Consider the following 13,362-nt stretch of genomic DNA (forward strand, 5'->3'; position numbering starts at 1 on the left):
GCAACTGTCGCTGTTGTTTCTTGAGCTGCTCAAACATTTCTTGATACGGTCTCAAATTGTCCATAATACTAAATGTGATTTTGAGGCTTCGTTCCATAGAGGGATTGTATTCAGAAATTAAATCATTCAAGTGTTTCACTGCTTGGAACACTTCAGCAAATTTATGAAGATTCCAACTTGCTGGTTCTTCCTGTTCGTCGTCATCATCTTTGTCTTCTGTAGATGATTTTATCAGTTCCTCTAAATCTTCGTTAGTCAATGTTTCTCTATGGCTCTCAATTAATTCTTCAATTTCTTCCTCAAGGATGTCGACAAAGCCATCACCACCCACTGGCCTGGCCACCTGAATAATGCGTCTCACTTCTTTGTCAATGGTCGGGAAACCCTTAAAATCATTCACACATTCTTTCCATAGGTTTTGCCAACATGCATTGACTGTTTCAGGCTTGATTGCATCCATTGCCTGTTTAATATAAGTGATGCAATCGGCAATGTTGAAGGACTTCCAACACTCCATCACATTAAGATTGGGATCAGCATCCATAGCGCTACGTATCCGTGAGAACGTAAGCCTCATGTATGTGGCCTCGAAACAGCGAATCATGCCTTGGTTGAGAGGTTGGAGGATGAAGATGGTATTGGGGGGGAGAAAGACGACTTCAACGTTGTTATGTGCAAACTGGAGTGCCGCAGGGTGGCCAGGAGCATTGTCTACCATCAGCAGCACTTTAAAGTCAAGTCCTTTCTCTTCGAGGTACCGCTTGACCTCCGGAATGAAACACTTGTGGAACCAATCCAGAAATAATGCTGCCATCACCCAAGCCTTTTCCTTTGATTGCCAGAACACAGGCAGGAGATTTTTGTTCTTGCCTGTTAGGGCATGGGGATTTGCAGCCCTGGAGAGCAAGCCCGGCTTTATTAAATGCCTAGCCACATTGCCACAAAACAACAGTCACACGGTCTTTAGCTGCTTTGAAGCCAGGGGCTTGTCTTTCTGATTTCGAAGTGTAAGTGCGGTTGGGCATTTCTTTCCAGAAGAGCCCAGTTTCATCAGCATTAAAAACTTGTTCCACAAGATAGCCCTTTTCTTTTATGATTTTCTTTAATTGTTTGGGGTACGCTTTTGCTGCCTCTTCATTGGCAGATGCAGCTTCACCAGTAGTCTGCACGTTTTTGAGGTTGAAGTGGTTCCTAAAACTGTTAAGCCAACCTTGGCTGTCTTTGAATTCCTTCTCATCAGAAGGCTTTCCCTCTTCAGTGGGAGGTTTGAACAGCGCATAGGGGCTAAGAGCCTTTTCTCGCACTATGTTGCCATCGATAGGCACACGTTTACGGTTCATGTCTTCCAGCCATAAGTTTAATGCCTTTTCAGTCTTCAGTAAAGTCTTATCATGCACCTGGCTCGTCACCTTAGCAGTCATTGGAATACCTGATGCCACGGCTTGATGAATTTCTCTCTCTTGAATCTTGATGGCATGGATGCTAGATTTGTTGCGGTCATATTTACGCGCCATGTTGGAGACCGACATACCGTTTCTCAATAAGTCCAACACAGCCAGTTTTTCCTCCAGTGTTGGAACAGATCGATGTTTCTTCGGTTGAGCACCAGAGGAAGAAGTTGGCTTGCATTTAGGGGCCATGTTGTATGAAAAATACGTACATTATCTTTAAACACTAGAATCACAGTCAGTGCGGCTAGATGCTCACACTATGCGAGGCACGCGGGAACTGAGACCGACTGAGGGAACAGCAGATTCACATCTCCCATCTCACGCTCACTCTGGGGCACATGCTTATTGAACGGAATGGTGGGCGGAATCACCAGCACTATTTACAGGTATCTTGTTATTTTTCTTTTTTTTTTTGCCGAGCGCGTATAGTTGAATTTGCGTAATTTAAATGTGCGTATGATGCGACTCACCTATAAATAACTCTGCTTTTCTTTTTTATCTTTTTAATTTCCTTTTTTATTTTTAGGCAGTTGATTTTTTGGGGGTAGACAAAAGCATTATTTTCTTTCAGCATTTCTTTGTTTCAGGGCAGCAGGTCCCTGTCCTAAGCTTCCTGAGCAGTGGCAGTGCACATTATTAACAATGGCTTAGCAGACTTATAGTAGAAATGTTTTTTGTGATTCTTTGCCCAACCTTGCTTAAATCTGGTTTGGCTTCACAACTTCAAGTTTCATGTTTCTTTTAGGAAACAGTTTTGAGGGAATACATATGCATACCAACAACGGAGAAAGTAACTTATCAAAAGATATGTGCTGATACTCAAGTAACTTAAGACAGGTTTCTTTGCCAGTATTCTTGGATTTGGTGTGTATGCAACTCTTTTACAACAATTGGAAAGATAATTCTTTCAAGGATGTCCAGCCTTTAAATCTGGGGTCACTCTTCTGGTAGTGTTCCAGTTCTCTTATCTGAAAAATCTGTTATAATAATCTTCAACAATTATATAATCTAAGTTGTTGCACACAAACAGATGGTCTTGTTGGCATTTAAGTAGCATTCTTGTTTGGTTTTTTTCTTAATATGACTCATACACTGAACCTTTCAAGTTTTGCTGACATCATTAATGATACTGTTCAATTTGCTGACACATACACAGCCAAAAAAGAACATCTTGGGCTTTGTTTACATTTTCCTATGTCCATGAACCCACACAATATAATTGTATATTACCACAATGTATGTTCATGTTAGCTGTTATATATAAAACTATTTTCTCACCTTTAAAGATTGTGCCATCCAAAAGCACAACTCTGTAGTTCCATTAATCTATAATGTTTGGAGTACAACTTTTCCAATGTCTGGCCATTCATTCAGTATTACTGGATTCAAAACCTTTATTTGTTCATTTTCAGTACCATCTTCACTTTCTGTCATTTTCTGGAGTACCATATGTAGCTGCATGCCCATTCATCCACTAGTGTTATGTGGATATTTTCTTGACAGAGTACCTGCAATAGATTTTATCTTTTCCTGGAAGATGAGCAATATCAATATTGTATTTATGCAATTGGAAAGCCATTCCTGGGTGGTTTTGCCAGAGATAGAGATTGCTTCAGGAATTATTCAAAAAGTTCACAAGCTGATTCAGCTGTAACTCAGGGCTGGAGCACACATTTACTGAACTTGCAGCCAAATACAATTACATGTAGTTTCTTTTATACACATACATACTTATTCTCTGTGGTATGAGACTTGCAAAGACATGGCCTTCTGGGAGCAGTCCTGAAACAAGTCCATTTTTAGATGCATCTAGTTTTAGAGAGTCAGCATTTTTTAAAGGAACAAAACATGGAAGCACTGAACCTATTTCATTGTGATAAGGTCTTTTGTATTGTAGAAAGCAATGTTGTTTGCTTGCTTATTCCAGATGAAGTATCTCACTGTAGAAGCCATCACAGTGATGCAGTGATTTTGGATAAGTTTGGTGCAATCTTGGACAGGTGGTTAAAACACACCAAGAACTGTTTCTGTCACTATAAGCTTATGTGACATTAACTGGATCTGGTTTGATACCACCAGCATTAAGAACAGGTTCAAAATATCTTACTCTTTGGAACATAGAAAATGATTTTCTATGGATGAAGATACATACCTTTTTTATGTGATCTCTCATGTACAGAATGAAGGATTGCATCACATTCCTTATTTTATTGAACAAATAATAGGGAATCAACTATGATAGCTGCAATTCCTTTTAATCCTTCATATGCCTCTCATCAGTCTTGCACTGAAATTCACCTTCTGGTCAGATATAAGTAAGTAAATAAGTAAATAAAAAGGCAGAGAAAAGGAATCTGCTAAAGTTATCAAAAGATATGTGCTGATAAGCAAGTACCCTAAAACAGGTTTCTTTTGCCAGCATTCTTGGATTTGGTCTGTATGCAACTGTTTTACAACAATTGGCAATTATAATTCTTTCAAGGATGTCCAGCACATGTGGCCAAAGGAATCAGCCAAAATCTATGTTGAAAGTTGATAGCTATGATGTCTGTGCAGTTGTCCAATACCTTGACCTTGCATCCACCCACTCAAACAGTACAGACTCGTAAATTTATATGTGATGTCTTCAACAATTGGCAAAGGATGACATGTTTGTTTAATTACTCAGAACCAAAGAGAGAGTCAGGTTTATTGTTTGAACTTTTTCCATGACCACATATGAGTTAATCAAACCTGTCATTGCTTTAGTAATGAGAGCTATATGTAATCTAATTCCTGCTCAAGTTGATTACTCAGGTTAAATCAGGGGTTTCAAACTCAATTTACCTTAGGGCCAGTGCCAGTCCTCAAATCATCCCAGCGGGCCAATAATGTCACTGAAGAGGGTGATCAGAAAAGAAAATGTTTATATTGTATTTTTTATTTTGAATTTCTTCAAAATAATAAAACTGGCGTACAACTTTATACAATGCTTTGCCTGCCAGAGAGTTTTTAGTGTTTGCCAGACACCTGGCAACACTTCAGTTCTGTCAGTTTGTTGATGTTTGGCCTCAGTGACTGAGCAGTTGAAACCTTCAGGATTGCATCAGATAGTTGTGTTCAGCATCTTGACTTGTTTATATTCATTGTGAAAAAAAGTGATGATGACTCTATGGCGGACTCTGCCCGGTGACTAGTGATGGTATCTCTGTCCCTCTCCCCCAGCCAATGGGAGCTGCACCAGACATTGCTGGCAGCATGTCTGCCTGCGTCTCTCCTCCGCGGGCTGCAGTGAGGGGGGTTCTTGGGTTGCGGATGGCCCACGGGGAGTCTCAGGCTCAGGCTCAGGCACACGGGGAGTCTCAGGCTTGGAGGGAGGCCACGCTGTCTTGCTGCATCAGGCACCAAAGAACAGTCAAGTCGCCATTAATGGCTCTGGCCCTCTGGGCGGGACAGAGCAATAAGCAGTCTCTAGTCCCAGCTTCCTGGCTAGGGCAGACAACAATCACAGTCTAAGGCTCTCACTCTCTGTAAGGGCCAGAGCAATGAGCATCGTCACAGACCTTTGGGCCTAAGGGAGTATTGAAGATAAGGTCCGTGCAGGATGGATCCCTGAGTAAAATTCCATGAATGAAGCTGAACAACCAAGTTAGCATTTGTACCCATGGGCAGTTTAATTGATACTTAAGGTCACTCAGAGCAGTTTACTAAAGACAACCTACTTATGGCAGTTGATCAGAGTGCTGGGAAGGAAGGTAGAGGCAATTACTACACTTTGCTATATTTATGAATCCAAAAGTTACAAAACCTCATGACTCAATTCTGGATATGAGTCTTTATAAAAAAAATATCAAAAATTCTAAAAACAGGGTCAGTTCTGACATCTCCAAGTGCTGTGGTTCAGAGTTGTTCTATTTCTGTGTGCCAATCGGTAGATTTCATCCCTTCCAAACAGCAATTCTCAAAGCTCTCCCTTTATCCTTTTCTGACCAATACCAGAATATTTGTTTTACATTAATAGCAGATTTTTTTTGCAACTGCCTATGTGTGAAAGCAGACTCTTCTTCTCCTAACTTTAATGTCATAGTGAGTTCTATTAAACTTTCCCAGCACTACAAATTCTTTAGTAACATTTTTGGAGGGAAACAAGTAACCTCAGATGCGTTATGTGTATTCCTTGATATCAGTAACTTCAGACACTATTCAAGAATACTTTATAATGAGCTAAGGACAAGTTCTTGAATTTCTGGCTCTGCTGTGACCTATATAGCTGTAAAGCGACAACGGATTGTGACAGATTGAAATCCTGTAATATCCTGGACAAACTTTATTGAATTAAGTTAAACCTTATTGAATTAGGGGTAATACCTCTGTGGTCCATTGTATTAAAAATGCAGTTGTGTATTGTTATTGTGGAATTGTATGTAATTCCCCTCAGAGAACGGGGATGCTGATGTAATTCCTCTGGTTATCAGCCCTTTGAAGTCACTCCCCTGGAGAGGTTCACATATATCAGTTCAAACTGGATTTTTGAGGGTCCAACAAAGAAAGGATTTTTGGATAAATAGCCTAGTTTTAAACAGGCTCAGGGCCTTCTTCCTGCTCCTGTAAATAGACAGGATCCTGGGTCCATGGAGGGCCCAATCCTTACAGAAGGGTTGGAAGGACTTGGCCTATTGAGGCCCGATAAAACTGGTTGCTTGTTAGAAGCTGATGCTGTGATGAACTTGAAACCAAAACAAAACCCCTTAGGAGGAGTGTGGAAGGATTGCTCCTGCCAGAGTCCATGTAAGGGGTGGGGTGATCTCTGGTAAGCTTATTAGCAGGTAGGTAAGTTCCTTTTTGGCTTTTAATATGTTTTCTCTCCAATGCTTTTTACCTTAAGAACAAAGTAGGCTTTCTTAGAAAGCACTGTGTAGTAACTTATAACTGTGGGCAGTCACACTGCTAACTCTCTCTGAAGAGGATGCAAGCACATGTGTTTGGCCAATCTGTCCAAGCACGTGACAGTTACTCTGAACTGTGACACTAAATTAACATTTCCTGTAGCTCTTTAATGCAAATTACACGGTATGATCCTTTCACTGGTATTTACTTCAGCAGCCGTCTGTAATGTGAAAGTAACCATAAAGTCAACACACTAGTGACGTACAGGAAATCTCTGTGATATGTTAGATTTCTGTCCATTCACACTGGGTTAACATTTGAATGTTGTACATAATTAAACGTTGAACACAGTAAATCAGACATCACACATATTGAAAAATCTAGGTCTCAAATAAGTGTATAAGAGACCACCAGATTGTCTTTAAATCCAATTGATTATAATAAAGAGGCATTAAAATTGCATCTGGTTCAAGCATGTTCACATATCTGAGACTCTGTAACTGAAAAAACACCTTCCAAAAGATAAGCTTCCTGTTCACAGTTAGAAGTCTATTCATCACTAATCATCTGCATCTTTAAAACTAAGACCACTATTAGTAATTACCCAAACAACATTTATCTTAATACAAAAACATCTGAGTAAGCAAGCAATGTTGGGAAAATGTACTCAATGAAAGGTAAATTGATTTGGCAAGGTCTTGAAAAACATACACTTAAAATAAGGTTTGCCATTGGGAAAAGCTCATACTGAAATCAATATTACTCACATTTCTTTAGGCAAAGTACCAACAATCCATTATAAAAAGTTACTGGTTATTGAGTTTATAAAAGAAGCAGAGAGGTCCTGCTATAATACATTTCCACATACCCGTAAATGATACAGATCTAGCTCTGTGCTAGAGAACTGCAATTGGACATGACGAGATTGAAGTTCTCTAGCAGGGTCTAAGAGTTAATTGGAGAAAAAGTAAGCAAGAACTATACCTGAAGAACAGGGCAGAAGAAGATCCATAATAACTGAATCCGCTCCTTTAGTGTAAACATTTATTTCATCTGTAAGGGGATGCCTAACCACCACTGACATTCTTTTTCTGATGGAATCGAAGCCCAGTGTGTGCAAGAGTTCAAAGGTTAACCTTCCCAGATGAGGTAGCTCTACTGATACCTGGTCAGACAGCCTTCCAACCAGAGCACAGTTATATGCCCGAGCTGCGTAGACAAGTGCAGCTTCATCTGGACTCTCTGCCTCATAACGGAGTTCTCCTTCTTCAGGTCCACTCCTGATAGCCCTTCTGCCCTGCTGTGAGCTATATCCATTGTTATTCATCTGCGGAGAGTGTGCCAACTGCTCTTCCAGTTTTAATAAAGTGCTCTCAGTGGATGTAGATGAAAGGATACTAGAACTGAGTCTGGGCATGGATTTACTCATAGTCAGGCTTGATGAACTGCTGCTGTTAGATCCAGAGGTCAGACGGCTGGGAGTGAATCTTCGAATGAAGTCTTCTATGGTCTTTACGGGTGACTTCAGTTCAAATCTAACTCTAACCTTGAGAAGTAAAAACCAACAGCCAAAAAAAGGATATATAAGAAATCTGACATTGTCATTTGATAACTCAAAGTAAGAAGCAAATCTCAGTCAATGGCAAAAAGCTACGACAATCAGAGATGAACAAGCAAGTGAACAAGAATCCCTAGGCTGACACTACCAGAAATATTACTGGAACCAGTTTGTATACGCTTCAGAATTTACACTATTGTTGACCCTTCCTTGTGGATCAATGTTAGAATCGCACCCTAAAAATAATGTTAATATAACTAAAACCTTTGCATTCTATGGGTATGTCTAAGTGTGTAAATTCAGCTTCAGGAGACATACCCCTGCTAGCTCTGATCAAGCTAGTGCATTCAAAATAGAAGTTACTCTTAGGGGAATTCTGTGCCGCTGCGTGTGTGCATATTTTAAATTTTTTGCTCAGAAAAAAGCTTCTGCTGGAAAGTTGCTGCAGTTCTGCCTTTTGCCCATCAGAGGGAACTGTGGCGATAGAATAAAGCAGCAGCTCCTGGCCAGCTATGAAGAGAAAGAGGCTGCAGTGCCTTCTCCACAGCACCTGTCAGATCAGGTCAGGAGATGGGGACTATGGGGGGAGATGGGCAGCGTGCGGCTGCTGGGGCATCAGACAGGGGCTCATAAGGGCTAGTGGGGAAGGACAAACTGAGGTAGGGGCTGAATGGGACTGGAGGCACAGTGTCATGGGGGGGAGGAAGGTGCAAAGCCACATAGGGATGGGGAGAGGATGCAGAGCTACAGGAGGGAGGAGGATTGCTGAGTGGGGGCACAGACACATGTGGACAGCGGGAGGGGTGCAACGCCACGTAGGGATGGGGGATGGCTGAGTGGGGGCACAGAGACACATGAGGGCAGCGGGAGGGGTGCAGGGCCACATGGGGATGGTGGGAGTAGGTGTCTGAGTGGGGATGGGGGGACGCTTGGGGACAGGGGAAGATGTACCTGAGTGAATGGGAGAGGCTAGCGGTCAGCCAGGGTTTTCATGGGGGAAACTCCCTAACAATCCACCCCACACCCCAAAAGCTGTTCCATACTTTCCCACCCATATCCAACAATGTTCCAAGTTCACACCCGGGCTCCTTCCCAGCAATTACTTCCCTCTCTGTCAGTTCCTCCATTACTCCTGACTGCCCCCAAGCCTTTGCATTGCTCCTGAGGGGTGCGGGAAATATGGTTCTGTATTGTAGTTTAAATGAATTAATATGTCTAGTAAGAAATCATTTGTCAAAAAATACATCCTGAATCTTTTGTTGTCTGTATTGTTACAGACATACTTACTGACAGGTATTTTGAAATAAATGACCAAAAATAATTGAAACTAGTGTGTTTTTGACAAATAAATATATGCAAAATTTGAAAATATTGTGTGCAGTATTTTAAATATTTTGTTGCAGAATTTCTAATTTTTTGGCGCAGAATTCCCCCAGGAGTAAGAACTGTGGCCATGTTGGTGTGAGCAGCAGAAGGGGCTACCCACACCGAGTATGAGCCCATCTGAGACTATAGGTATGCAGTTGGGGCAGCTAGCTCCTCCTGCCACTTGTGATGCTGTGGCTACATCACTATTTTTAGTGCACTAGCTTGATCAGAGCTAACCAGGCATGTCTCTTCCTACTGGGATTTACAAATTCCAGCTCTAGCGTAGACGTACCACTTGTGAGTATTCAGTAAAGTTGGTCAAAAAATGTTTCTGGAACACTTCTGTGGGAAAATGCAGCTTTGATGAAGCCTAAATGTTTCATGGGAATGTGTCCATTTCAACATAATTTTTGACCAGGCAAAGTTGAAAGAAATCATTTCAACTTTCTCTTTCATTCTGATAATGTTGAAACATTTTGTTTTGATAAGGTAAAATGTTATATTCCTATATCATTTTAATTCATTTTCTTCAGACTTGTATATTATACTAGAATATTAATTTACAATTATATTATATTCATTATATTTAATGTTATAATGTTTTAACATCAAAACAAAATGTTTCAATGGTTCCTAATTAAAATTCTTTGGAATTTTCATTTTGTGGGAAATTTTGACATTTCTGCTAAGAGAGAAAACAGATTTAGAAATGTTAGTATTTCCTGAAGAATGGAAACTCCAGCTTCTGACAAGCTCTAATATTAAGTCTAATTATATTTGTGTGATATGCATTAGATGGTGAGTATTTTGTTCCACTTCTCATTAATAAATGATACAATTTTGTAAGTGCATACGTCTGCCAAATCATCAGCTGTCATAATCTTGCCCAATTTATATTAATTTTCTTTTACATAATTTGCAACATTTAAGAGGAGATTTTGTCAGCACACCCTCTTTATAATATTTAAAAAAAAATAATATAGCCTTCTACAAATGTAGTTGATATAAGCAAATTATTTATAAAGAACTGCCTATGTGCCCCTTATTCCAGGGGACTCTGACAAATTAATCCAAACCATGCCCACAGATGCAAATTATGTTTATTTAAGAAGTTTCAGTATGTGAACTCAGGAAGGAAAACAGTTTTAGAATGGCTTCAAAATTTGCAGTACATACAAATAATCTGTTGGGGTTAAGAGAAACAGTTGAAATAGACCTTTTAACTAATGCTTGACGTCACCACTAATTTTAAACTTGTATATGTTGTTTTCCTCACTGATTTATGAACTGGTGCCAAGAATTGTATCATAAACATCTCAGTTTCCTTCTAGGAAAGAACTGTTTTATGTCTCTTATTTACACATCTCTGAGATAATCCAATACAACATAATGGAGACTCACGCTCCATTTTGCTGTCTCTCTAACCTACCTTTTGCCGTGGCTGATCTGGAGAGGTAACAACAACTGTATTGCAAATAGTCAATGCTATGAAAAAGTCAAAGATGTCAGAAAGTTCAGGGGTAAGCTGGGATAATGGTTGTTCGTGGCTTCTCATAACTTCAAGACTTCTTGCACATTCATTTACTTTTTCTAACAAATTAGGATCCGGAGTGATGTCTTTTTCCTAGAAATACAACAGGAACAGTATTACTATTTTGCAGCTTTGTATATTTTAAAGTCTCAGACTGAACTGGTTTTGCCTGATGCATCAGCACCTCTCTGGTGGCCCCATATATTTCTGGAGAATTTCAATTTTTCATTAAATGACACTTCCCCTGTTCTCTTTCCTGCAACCAGACATGCAGAAATTTGTATACTTTTAGGCCTTATGATTGCAACATTAATTTTATGAATGTAAATAGATACAGGGGTGTCTTCCTCTCTCTGGTAGACCACCTAAAATTGCTCTAAAAATGATGTGGACTGCCTCCATTAATTTCAATTGATAGTTAATACTGAAGCCTAATAATGACAATTACATTGTAAATAAACTATTGTTAATCCTTTAATTGCTGATCATTGTAACAGAAACATTCAGCTATTTTGGGATTGTGGATGGAAATCGAGTAATGTCTTGACATTCCTTCCTCTTTTCAATCTAACCTGAGAGAATTATTGTAGGCTGCCACTATATATAGACCTATATTACGAAAAACAAGACAACAACAAAACTAAGAGCTAGTTCTGACATCAAAACAGTAAGCTTACCCATTTTGCACCGCTAAGAAATTGTTTAGCTCCACTATATTTTAACCACTTTGAACTTGAGAGAAGCTCATATGCCACTGAAATCACAATATGGCATGTTTTCCACTGTGATTAAACGGCTATTATATTCCTTTCAGGACAAAGATATGAATTTCCTAGGAAGGCATAATGCTGATTACAGAAAAGCTACAAAGTGTGCTTCATAAAGATATGAGCCCTACAGTGTTGTCTTTATTGGGAATTTACTCGCTTCATCAGTTGTTGCACAACTAGTGAGGTAGCTGCACCACTACAAACCCCACGTGTAGACACTGCAAGCTGCAGGCTGTGCGAATGGAGGTTACCACTGCCTAAACCTGGGGTTAGCTCCTTCAGTGCAAATTGCAGCTTTCCTTTTCTACACTTGGGGGTTTGCACTAACGCAGCTTCATTGTTGACTGGACATCAACAGCTGGAACCAGGGCAGACTCTCAAATTATACAGGACCTAATTCTTCACTCCATTAAAGCAATTTAACTTTGTCAAAATTCCATTGTCTTCCATGTAAAAACACTGTAACAGAGTAAAGCAGTATGTTCATGCAATATTAATGAGATAGCAATTTGCAGGAGGAAAAACATGCACATGACTCGTAAAAACACATGTAGAGATTAGTTATGGAAAAATTATGAGAACATGGTTCCACTTAAATTTTCTGCATATGCAGGAAGCTTTTGTTTGTTTGCTTTTTAATGTACCTTGCTCCATTTAATGATAATCTTGAACCACTTATACTTGAAACTATGGAATGACTTACATTTGCAATTACAGGGTGAATTTGAATATATGAATATCACAGTTTCCAATCCAGTGCTTACTATTCATGCATTTATAAATCACTGTTTCCCAAAAACTTAAGATAAAAAGAAGTGTACCTAGACCAATTAGAACTCTTGATTTAAATCCTTAATCTAACATCAATTACTGTAAACAAAGGGATGAAACACATTTTTGTTCTTGAAAATCAAGGAATACCCAAAACAAAGGTTTGAATTTATCTTTCTGAACTTGGAGCCTAGACGGATGACTCTTTATATAAGATCTCTGCATACTTTGTTGTTTTTTTAGCAAAAAAAAAAAAAAAAAAAGAAAAGAAAAATATGATGAAAAGGAAAAAGCTAAGATGATGAAAGCCAAGAAAGATGAAAAATACACAATGTGGTACAGATTTCTTCATTTTTTCCCTTTAAAGCAATTGTGACTCTGAAAGATACAAAGCAAAGCACATTTGCTGCTCACAACGAACCATGGGGCTACTGAATGCAGTGTGCTTGGAGAGAATGCTTGCTCTTTTTGCTTCAGCCCTGCTGCCGGTGCGTCGGTGGGATTTCATACTCAGGCTTCTGTGGACAGCCTTAATGCTCTGATGACTACTGACACTGTTCCGCTGGGATAATGTTCCTCCTTTAGCTGCTGTTTCTTCCTCCTCAGAATCAGCTTCCTGGTACATGGCTAAACGTCTGGCTATTGACAAAAATACACAAAGTGTAAGATTACATGTTTTGTAGGGAAGAAGAGAGAAAGAGAAGTGGTGGCTAAAACTTTCTCTGTATGGTCTAGTTTTAGTATTATATTGCATTTTACTGTAAGAATGAATGATGCTATTATTACAATATAACAAACTAGTCTTAATTGAACAACAATATCTTTTGAGTAATGCAGATAAAATAATTAGCAGTTTAATTCAGTACACTGCCTGCCTCATCTTCAGCTCAGTGTGACAAGGCTATTAGGTTCTTCAGTTGCTCACAAATCAATTGATGCCCATTATAAAATCTCCCTCCATAACATTTTTCTTGCCAAAACTATCCAAAAAAATTGCTTTTCAGTTATGGTCTCTGAAGGAAAAAACCTAAACTTTACTGTCCTCCA

At 39.4% G+C, this 13,362-nt stretch overlaps 1 protein-coding gene across 3 annotated transcripts in view; it reads right to left on the minus strand.

Moving 5' to 3' along the window:
* Window positions 1-13,362, minus strand: part of ATP10A (ATPase phospholipid transporting 10A (putative)) — a 160,626-nt gene that overhangs the window by 19,764 nt on the left and 127,500 nt on the right. For all 3 annotated transcript variants that reach the window (XM_073353100.1, XM_073353092.1, XM_073353084.1), the window contains exons 8-10: window positions 12,737-12,954; window positions 10,673-10,867; window positions 7,302-7,863 (exon numbers count right to left, since the gene is read on the minus strand). In XM_073353100.1, the coding sequence (XP_073209201.1) occupies window positions 7,302-7,863; window positions 10,673-10,867; window positions 12,737-12,954 (975 nt within the window). The remainder of the gene's footprint in view (window positions 1-7,301; window positions 7,864-10,672; window positions 10,868-12,736; window positions 12,955-13,362) is intronic.

The sequence above is a fragment of the Lepidochelys kempii genome, chromosome 1 (assembly GCF_965140265.1).
Source record: "Lepidochelys kempii isolate rLepKem1 chromosome 1, rLepKem1.hap2, whole genome shotgun sequence".
Classification (NCBI taxonomy): domain Eukaryota; kingdom Metazoa; phylum Chordata; order Testudines; family Cheloniidae; genus Lepidochelys; species Lepidochelys kempii.